The following is an 11,094-nucleotide window of genomic DNA, read 5'->3' on the forward strand; positions in this document are numbered from 1 at the left end:
TCTGCCTCTTTGCACAGTGAAGTAAAATTGGGAGGGAGAAAGAATGAAAGAGTCAGCGACAGAAGAAAAGGTACAGCGGGGTGCCTTGTCTCAAGCTGATTTCATGGTCCCATGGGTGCTTATTGAACACAGCTGTCCTTGGGGCCACTGACTCTTCTTGGTGCTTCTGCTGAAGCCTGGCATCTCACAGACCACACAGACTTTAAATACAGCTGCTGTGTTCTTAGACAACTGACTGGGATTGCTTTGGGTTGCTGATTGTGGGAGAGGAGACAGAGGGGGAGGGCAAGTTTGTATTCATGGCTAGACTTCATGGCCCCATCAGTTGGAGCCCTCTGCCTGCCCTCCCTATGATGGTTTTTGTGCTTTCTTGCTTTTTCTTTTTTTTTTTTAAAAGGCAATTGGGTTTAAGTGATTTGGCCAGAGCCACACAGATAAGAAGTACGTGGGAACAGATTTGAACCTAGACCCTTCCAACCCCAAGCCTGGCTCTCTATGCCCTGAGAGACTTCGCTGCCTCTCCCCTGATTTTTCTCCCTCTGAGAATGGCATCAAAGGGATGACAGAGTTGACATCCCTGAGAGGTATGCGTTTCTGTGGCTGATGGAGACAGCCTCATGTAGTAGAAAGATGGCTAGAACTGAAAATCAGTAGACCTGGGTTGGAGTCTTACCATCTTCTTTGGGTGGAGAGAATTTCATCACTGGGAGTTTCCATATACTGTTGAAATTGGAAGTCTTGTTTTTAAAAAAAAGAATGTCAGATTTAGGGTAGACTAAAATATTTGCTTTAAATTTGCTTTAGAGGTACTTAGGTGGTTCAATGGAAAGAGCATTGGGAATGGAGACAGGAAGACCTGAGTTCAAATATGGCCTCAGACTTGTTAACTCTGTGATCTTGGGCAAGTCATCTAACCTCTGTTTGCCTTAATCCACTGGAGAAGGAAATGGCAAACCGCTCCAGTATTTCTGCCAAGAAAATCCCATGGACAGTTGTGATGTGCTATGACTTGCTAGGCACAAAGGATTGGGTACAGCCGAACAACTACCACTGCAAAGACTGTGACATTAGATAAGTTATTGTCTCTCTCTGGGCCTCAGTTTCTTCATCTGTAAAATGAGGAGGTTGGACCAACTAGTGATCTCGTGTCTTCCAGCTTGAATGTTCTGGGATGGTTTTCTCGGCCATGTTGGAGCTGTTACTCTGGCATGGTAGGAGTGTGCATGCATACATGCATGTAAAAAAAAATTTAGGCCAGAGCCTCTGCAAACTGGAATGCTCTTCTACTTATGGATGGTTATTAAGCTTCCATGGTATTTTTTTTTATTGCTGAGGGACTTTATTGTTTTATTAATACATATTAATAATTTTATAATTATGCTTGCCTATATGATAGAAAAGGCAGTATGATGTAGTAGATAGAGAACTGACCTCAGTTTGAGGGGACCACCTGGGTTCAGGACTTGCTATTGGCACATACGTGCAATGTGAACTTGGCTGGGCAATTTAATTCACTTAGCATATTTATTTAAGAGTACTTTACCTAGGCTGTTACCTCATTTGGTCTTCATTGTAATCCTGTGTGATAGGTGCTATTATTATTTCCATTTTGTAGTGAAGGAAATTGAGTCTGAGGGTGGCTATGTGACTTGCCCAGGGTCACACAGCTAGGAAGTATCTGAAGACAGATTTGTTGCTAGAAGCAGCTAGAGCACTGGGTCTGGAATCTAGAGCACTGGGAAAACTTGAGTTCAAATCCAGCTCCAGATGCTTATTAGCTGTGTGACCCTGGGCAAAACCTCTGCCTGCCTCAGTTACCCAAACTATAAAATAGAGGTAACAATAGCTGTATCAGATGAGCTAATATTTGTAAAGTGCCTGGCACATAGTAGATGCTTAATAAATGTTTGCCTTCTCCTGTCTCCTGTCAAATGTGACCTCTAGAAGTGAACAGTCAGTCCTCCAGATGTGGTCTGCTTAGGGTAGAGTACAATGAAGTCATATTTTTCTTGTCCTAGGCATTGGGATTATATATATGTGTACATATAAATTTTTAATATTTTAATATAATTTTACCCATCCATTATTATATTATTAATATATTCATATCATATTAATATAACTATTAATTTTAGTTAGTATTAGTTAACCTAACATACTATATTTAATTTAAATTAATTTAATCATATATTTCAATATAACATAATTTTTATATATTTAAATATATATTTTTATTTTTTTATTATTATTATGAATTTTTTATTTTAAAAATTTCTCCCATGATTACTTGATTCTTGTTGTCTCTTTCCCGTCTTCTCTCCCCTCTCCTGGAGTTGGAAAGCAATTCTACTGAGTTATACATATGTATTATTCCTCAAAACCTATTTCCATAAACATATATTTTAAACCCTTACCGTCTGTCTTAGAGTCAATACCGTGTATTGGTTCCAAGGCAGAAGAGCAGTAAGGGCTTGGCAATGGGGGTTAAATAACTTACCCAAGATCACACAGCTAGGAAGTGTCTAAGGTCAATTTTGAACCCAGGACCTCCCATCTCCAGGCCTGGCTCTCAATCCACTGAGCCACTTAGCTGCCCCCAACATTGTGCTTCTGTTAATGGAGCGTTAGACTACATCAGCTTTTTGGGGCTGTTAAAACTATTGATTCTCTGAGCTTACAGTCCCCCTGCAAGCCTGGATCTTTTTCACTTAAATGTCAGCGACATTTTCCTAAACTGTAGTTGCGACATTGGGTTCAGCTTAGACTAGAGAGATCTTCGAACATCCCAGTAGCTCTGATGATCTGTTATTTGGAGATAATTAGGCTGGATTGGTAGATCTGATTATTAGAAGGCTTGGAAAGATACCCTTAAAGTGGGTCATTCCTTTTTCTATTACACTGGAGAAACAGAAACCTGGCAGTCACAGTGGGTCAGGATCGATAGTGTGAGAAAAATTATGGCTCTGTTCTTCCATGCCCAGCAGAGGGCTGAGTATACAGCAGGCACCTAATAAAATGCAAACGTTATCTCTAAATTTTCAGATGTGCCTACTTAGTGAAGTAGTGAATTTCCCAGCCATTAAAGTATGGAAGCAAAGGTTGACTGACCTTAAGTCGGGGATTTTATTCGGAGCATTCTTGCAATGGGAGGAAGCATAGACTAGAGACCTCTAAGGACTCTCAAGATTTTTCTGATTCTCTGAGACAGATGTAATTGTTAGAGGGAGGCCCTGGGTGCTGCCTGATCTGACATTCCTCTTGTCTTTCCCTGGGGATTGAAGGACCTTGGGTGAGATGTTCTGATTGAGTCACTGTTTATCTATCAGTTCATTTAATTAAAAGCCGGAGGCTGGTTTGTAGGCAGGAATTAAGGTCTGTGTGTAAATTTTTTCCCCTTGGAGCCATAACTCTTGGAGGACTGGAAGGCAATGGCACATCAACCCTTGTTGGCTGCCTTATCTGGTCTCCCAGCTGAGACAGAATTCCCCTGTTGGGATGATCCTGGCCCTTCCATTGTATGGGGACTGATTGATAGCAGGACAGGGGGTGCCATGAGGAGTGCCGTTAGCACTCACAGACCCTGTATCCAAGGTTTCCTACCCATCTCTTATATCTACAAATCTTACATCTACTTCCTTTGACCTTGAAATAATCATAAATATATTTTCCTTTTATTAGCAAGAAACCATTATTTATTTAATTCATTATTTTTATTATGAAATGTAAATGTCTTGGGTTTTAATTATGGAGCATGGAATTATTTTCTACAATATCATAAAAAATTTAAAAAACAAAACACATAAAAAATGAACCTTTACATGATTCTTGTTGTCTCTTCCCTGTTTTCTGCCCCCTCCCAGAATTTACAAGTTGAGCAAGTCAGTTTAACTCCCTAAGCCTCAGTTTTCCTATCTGTATGTTGAGAGTTAGAGAGGCTTAGATAGTAAAGTCCCTTCTAGCTATGTGATCTAAGGTGCTGATAGTCTTTCTATTGTGATTTTTTTTAAGGGTCCTTTCCCTTTCCTAATAGTCTATGGTTCAATAATTAAAGGTTCCTCCCAGCTCTGACCTTTCAGAGTCTACAATTGGTGGGGTTTTAAAAATTGAGGCGAATTAAGGAGAAGTATTTATTATGGGTAATCTCTAAAGCAGAGATCCGGGTCACATTCCATCCCATGAGGGCAGAGATTGGGTTTCATTCTTCTCTGTTTCCCTTAGCAGGAAGCACAGGGTTCCTCACATCTTTCCCATGAATAAATGCATCCATGAATTTGATCTGGGCAGGGATCATTAACTCCATCTGACAGGAGAAAACCGAGAAGGGAAGTGACTAGGCTAATGTCCCATAGGGCCACCGACTCTCTGTTTGGCATTCAGAGCCCTTCACAACCTAACTCGCTCTGACCTTTTCGACCTTCTTATACCTTACTACCTGCCACATACTCGTTCATCCAAAAACACACCTCCTCCCTGTTCCGTGTACAAGACTCCATTTCTTGGCTCCTGGGTATTGTCTCTGGCTATATCTGGTGTGCTCTCCCTTCTCGTCTCCACTTATTGGCATCCCTGGCTTCCTTCAAGTCTCCGCTAAAAACCTGACTTTCTCCATGCCTCTGGAGTCTAATGCCTTCCTTCTTTGAATTATTTACTTTTTAGCCCATTTGTATGTGTTTGCTTATTGATACTTGTGTCTTTTTTGCACCCTCGCTTTTGTCCCTAAGCTTAGGGCAGTCCCTGACACATAGTAGGTGCTTCATATTATTGTGCAGAAGCAACACTCGGGTCAGGACTTCCTGTCTCTAATCCAGAGCCCTGTTGTACAGTGCCACCTCTGTGCTCAGATTCTGAGTACATTTTGAATTAGTTAATGAGGAATAACTAATTCCTTCCTTCCTTCCTTCCTTCCTTCCTTCCTTCCTTCCTTCCTTCCTTCCTTCCCTCCTTCCTTTCTTCCTTCCTTCCTTCCTCTCTCCCTCCCTTCCTCCCTCCCTTGCCTTCATCTTGGAGTCAATACTGTGTATTGGCTCCAAGGCAGAAGAGTGGTAAGGGTAGGCAATGGGGGTCAAGTGACTTGTTGGAGCCCAGATTTGAACCTAGGACCTCCTGTCTCTACGCCTGGCTCTCAATCCACTCACCCATCCAGCTGCCCCCAGGAATAACTAATTTCTATGGCATTTAAAAAGTTATAAAGTCCTTGCCTTCCAGTAGCTCTGTGAAGAAGATAATTCAAGTACCATTATTGGGCAGTGAGGGGTTCGGCATATAGAAAGCTAGACTTGGAGTAGAAAGACCTGAATTTTAATATTGACCCAGATGTTTCAACAGTATGACCCTGGGCAAGATTCTTAACTTCTCTCAGCCTCAGTTTCCTCATTTGTAAAATGGAGATGATGATGATAATAATAGTACTAGGCTTGTTGTGAGGATCCCATGCAATGGTATTTTTAAGGCACTTGGAAATACTTAAATATTAGTTTTTGTTATGATCTTCATTTTACAGAGGGAGAAGCTGTGGTACACAGGGTTGAAGTGACTTAGTCACATAACTAGAAAATATTGGAGCTAAGATTTGGACTTAAGATTTGGACTAAGATTTGGAGAGCTTCTGACTTAAGATTTGGACTAAGATTTGGAGAGCTTCTGACTCTGAATTCAGTGTTCTGCTTCCTCATGGGCTACTTTGTGCAAGGCCCTCAGACAGGACTAAGTAAGACACAGTCCTTCCCCTCAAGAAGCTTGTCATCAAGTTCAGTGACACTTTTAGAGGTGGAATAGACCTTAGAGGTCATCTGGTAAGACCTGAGAGGTGGTCATTCTGCCTCCATTTGACCCGTTTCTCTTATAAGGTATCTTTGAGCATTAAATTCGTTTATTCATTTAGTATATGTGGGACTGAGGTGTTTCTTTTAGCCTGGAACAACGATCAGAAGTTCAAACCTTATCACATCAAATTTCATTTGTCTTATCTTTCTTTAAACAGAAACACAGAGAAGTGAGAGGAACTAAACTGCTAGCAGTGGAAGAGCCCAATCCTTTGGCAGCTATGTAGCACAGTGGATAGAGTGCTGGACCTGGAGTCAGGAAGATTCATCTTCCTGGAGTCCAATCTGGCCTCAGACACTTAGTAGTTGTGTAACTGAACAAATCACTTAACCTTGTTTGCCTCGGTTTCCTCATGTATAAAATGAGCTGGAGAAAGAAATAGCAAAGCACTCCAATATCTCTGCCAAGAAAATGACATCATGAAGTGAGACATGACTGAACAAGTCTAGTCTTTTCATTTTATAGATGAGGAAACTGAGGCATGGAGAGGGGCAAGACGATGGGATCCATTGCTGTGGGCAGCAACTCTAAGAAGTGATCATATTAAAAAAAAACCAAACAACAAACCTACCACTTCAGACCCTTCTATGAACACCTCTATTTTCATTGAGGCAAAGGAAACCATCTGCCACAACCCTGCTCTTTTAGGACTTCTGGCCCTTCTTGTAATCTGATGTCATCCCATCTAATCTGTGTTTGGCAGAGGGTAGAAGGGAAGGGAAGGTAAAGGCACAGTGTGATTGTGGCAGTCAGTACCTTTTGTAATCCAGTTGGGGTATACTTTATTGAACAATAATTGAATGTCTTTAGTCCTGCTGTGGGTGAGGTTTTGGGGTGGGGGGGTAGGGCAAGACTAGAAGGGTAGTTGGGTGGGATTCGACCTTTAGGAGCTGACACTATCCTGGGGGAGACAGGATTTGTTTCCAGGTTTTTGTTTAGGAGAATTATGGGAGCTGTGCGGTCAAGGTGAGATGGGTCTAAGGACTTTAGGAATTCAGAGGATTGAGAAATTGGCATTGATTGGGCAGGGGCAGTGGGGAAGATTTGAATGAGGTAGAAGGATTTGAATGGGGGAGCAACAGTAGGAACAAAAGGAAAGGGCCCCCAAAACATAAGACAGAAACAGAGACGCGGTGATGCTTCTCCTGTCAAAGTCTTCAGTTAGCCTTATTTCTGTGCCCAACAGTCAACCGTGAAATCACACTGAAGGCCAGCAAGAACAAACAGCTTATGGTGCACAGCAACATGGAGAGAAATGTTGGTGTTCTACGGCTCTATCCTGGGATCTCTGCGGCCATGGTAGGCACAGGCACTGGGGCTTGGGATGGTGCCTGACTTACTGGGATGATCAAGTTAAGCCTCATTGAAATGGATATTATAATTGCTCTGCCTTCTTTTAAGCAATAACAGTAATCATAGAACATAAGATGTCAAGAGGAAGCCTGGAGTAGTGTGTTGAGAGTTCAGATCTCACCTCAGCCAATCTCACATGGGCTGTGTGACTCTGGGTAAGTTATTTAACCTCTCAGTGTTCCAGAGCTCTCTTAACAATGTAAGTTGTAGAACAATTGCCATCACTATTGGGTATTTCTTCATTGAGTTTTCTACACTGTTAAAATCAGAGTTTGGGTAACACACACACACACACACACACACACACACATGTTAGAGTTGGAAGAAACTTTGGAGTCATGGTCTACCCTTGTTGCCTTTATTTACTTCCTCATCAAGTCCATTCCTACCCTTTTCTTCTCAATGGGGAAAAAAATGCCAGTTTTGATTCAGAGGCACTGTGTTCAAATCCTAGTAACTTGTCTTGGTTTCATTTTGCTCATTTGTAAAGTAAAGGGACTGGACTCAGTGACCTCTGAGGTACTCTATAAATCATCTCCCAACCCATACTTAAAATAGATGATCCTGTTTCACTAAAAGGTTGTAGCCATTTGATGCAAACTCCCTTCTCCTTCATACTTTATTCCTCTAAACTTATCAGCTTCATTTTCCATCTTCTTCCTGCATTCATTAGCTATAGAAGAACTGGTATGTCTCTTTATTGTTTGGACTGATCTCACTACCTTCTTTCCCAAGTCCTCCTCTCTCTCTTCCAATCTCAGTCACTCCCGAGGCTTCAGCTTCTCTGGAGTGATGCTGCCTCATCTTTGTTTCCTGTCTTGACTTCTTTTCTGAGCTCCAGACCTGCATCTCTAAGTGTATATGGGACAACATCACCTCAATGTCTCAGGAATATCTCAACTGTCCCCCAGTTTGTGGTCCTTCCATTCTCATCTTTGTAACCCTGAGATTACCTTTGGACTCTTTTTTCCACCTCATCTTTCCCATCAGTTTTCAAGACTAATGAATGTACCTCTTTAGCTTCTCTTAAATCCATACCCTTCCCTTTATCCTCACTGCTATCCCCCTAATAAAGGCTTTTTTTTACCACCTACTTATACTATTGCAATAATTTTCTTAAATGTCTTCCACTCCCATTTTCCCCCCTTTCAATCCATCCTTCTTCTTACTGTCAGAATAATCTTTCTTACACATAAATCTGGCAATATCACTTCTGCTCAAATCTCCAGTGGCTTTCCATTTCCTACTGAGTAAAATTTATACTCTTGTCTAGCATTTGACACCAGCTTCTCTTTCCAATCTTGTCTTATGTCCTTCCATTATTCTATGTTTCAGTCAAAAAGTACTATTTGAAAAAAATTAAAATTCTTATCTTCCATCTTAGAATCAATTATTGGTTCCAAGGCAGAAGAATGAGAAGGGCTAGACAATGGAGGTTAAGTGACTTGCACAGGGTCACACACCTAGGAAGTGTCTGAGGCCAGATTTGAACCCAGGACCTCCCATCTCCAGACATGTGGACCAAGTCTTTTAAAAAAATTAGTTAAATGAGTGAAAAAATATTTATTAATCGCTTATTGTTTGTCAAGTACTGGGGATACTAATAAGGAAAGCGAGACATTCTCTGCTCTTAAGGAATTCACTCTCTAATTAGGAGAGTAATTAAATAAATAAAAAACTTTAGTTGCAGGGCAGATGGATGTGGGCCATATGTTAAGACCTGGAGGACCTTAGGAGAAAGTGCTGGGTCAAATGGAAAAACATGGTGATTCTCCTTGACTTAAGTTATAGAATTGTTGATTGCTATCTCATCTGGGCTGTCTGAGAAGCCTAGGTGAAAGGAGAGTGCAGTAGGGGAAGGGCAGCCTTCCACATAGCTATCCTAGATGGGTTTTGGGAGACGAGTGGCTCATAAAGGGGGATGAGAAGAGAAGGCAGGGAGTAGGGTGCCCCTGGAGGTGACATTTCTTGTTTTTATAGTACTTTTACTTCCAAATATGTCCCTCTCCTTCACCTGCCCAGCAAATTTTCCCTTGTAACAGAGAAGAAAAAAGAAAAGTGAGGCAAGGAGAGGCAAAGAAACCTTTAGCAAAACTAACACATCTATCAAGTCTGACAATATATGCAGTGTTCCACTCTAATAATTTCCACCTTCTACAAAGAAGGGAGGAAGCCTCATTTTCTCATCTCAGGGACCAGATTGTGGCCACTTCTCAGAACAGATGATTAATAATTGAGTATAGAATGAATGAACAACTCATAGAATCTTAGAACTGGAGGGGGACCTTAGAACCCATGTAATCCAGCTTCCTTACTTGACAGAAGGAGAAATTGAGACTAAGATGAAGAAGTGATGTAATCACACAGTGAGTGAGGGTCTGAATTGGGAATCAGGCATGACATGATAGATTATGACTCTGCAAAAACTGAGTCCTAGCAAGGAAAAGGGACCTTCCTATGGTCACAGAGTGAGTTGTCAGTAGAGCCAGGGTTAGGATTTATATGTTCTTAGCTAATTAATTTGTAGTCTTATTCACTTTTAATAATACTTGGAAAACAGATTTAAAAAATTCAGGCTGAAGTGAGACCAAAAAAAAGTTAGATTTTTTTACTTTACCAAAGGATTCACCATTTGATTTATTTAGTTGAATGTCTCCCTGGTACATTTAAAATAAGTTCCAAAAAGTTGGAAGTATGTAAAACTTTCAGGGAGATAGATAAAGCTTGATAAGAATATGTTACAAAACCTCCCTGAAATCAAATGATTTGTGAGCCCTTGCAAAGGCTCAAACAGTTTGAAATAATATGGGATTTTTAAGTCCTAGGAGTAGGGAGTTGGGCATTTCTATCCACTTGGGCCCTGGTGCAGTATTCCTACCTTAAAGGTTAATTAGAGTGTCCTCTTCACTCTCTTAAGCATATTCCTGTAAGTAATGACTAGCTGTAGAGTCACCTTGGGTAAGTCACTGGTGCCCAATTGTGATTATGTCTAGGCTTAGGTTTATATAAAAGGCAGAGGTACAGTGGAAAAACTTTGGGGTCAGACAGTTTACTAATACTGTGATTTTGAGTAAGCCACTTAACCTTTCTGGGCCTCAGTTTCTTTAACTAAAATGAGAGAGCTAGATGGCTTCTAAGGACCCTCCCACCTCTATTCTATGTGTTAATTTTTGCTGAAGGTCTTCAATCAGAGGGTATATAACTCCTTGTCAGTAGTACAGAGAAAATTCTCCTTTGGCTAGAGAGTTGGACTAGATATCTTCTAATGTTCTTTTTCATATCAGTAGTCTTAAGATTCCATAATTCTGACTCTTTGATCCCTAAAGTCGCTGCCTGGTGCTTCTAATATAAGCAGACACATTTGACTTCATATTTATTGTTGAAATGGATCTTGTGATTGGAAAATGGCTCAGGAAGAGTGTACCTTATTCAAAAGGAACAGAATAGTTGTGGAAAAAATGCATAGTCAAGCAAAACAAATTCTTGCATTGGCCATGTCCAAAATAGGTCTCGGGAAGGTCAGAGCCAAGATGGAGGCTAGCAGCAGTGAAATCTGAAACTGCAATGCAATGACTATCAAATTGTCACATTGATATCATGGAGACATTGAAATATAGTGTGGGGAAATCCAGGAACCAGAAACTAGAAGCATTGTGGAAACTATTTGGGCGAAGACCAGTGGAGTAAGAAATGGCTTAACCTTCCTGGAACTCAATTTTCTCAAGTGTAAAATGAGAGAATTGGTATAAATGGCCTCTGAAGTCTCTTCTAGTCTTAAAGCTATGGGATCATTTACATGGTGGGCATGGTGGCACAATATTTTAGTGACAGAGGGCTAAAATTATCTGCATGTTTTCTAGTGCTCTCTCTCTCTCTCTCTCTCTCTCTCTCTCTCTCTCTCTCTCTCTCTCTCTCTCT

General features: G+C 41.0%; 1 protein-coding gene across 1 annotated transcript in view; it reads left to right on the top strand.

Annotated features, from left to right (window-relative positions):
- The window catches only part of ASPG (asparaginase), a 155,126-nt gene that overhangs the window by 53,824 nt on the left and 90,208 nt on the right, over positions 1–11,094 (top strand). The window contains 1 exon segment of the mRNA XM_044659912.1: positions 7,010–7,122. Within this exon segment, the coding sequence (XP_044515847.1) occupies positions 7,010–7,122 (113 nt within the window).

The sequence above is a fragment of the Gracilinanus agilis genome, chromosome 2, assembly GCF_016433145.1.
Source record: "Gracilinanus agilis isolate LMUSP501 chromosome 2, AgileGrace, whole genome shotgun sequence".
Lineage (NCBI taxonomy): Eukaryota > Metazoa > Chordata > Mammalia > Didelphimorphia > Didelphidae > Gracilinanus > Gracilinanus agilis.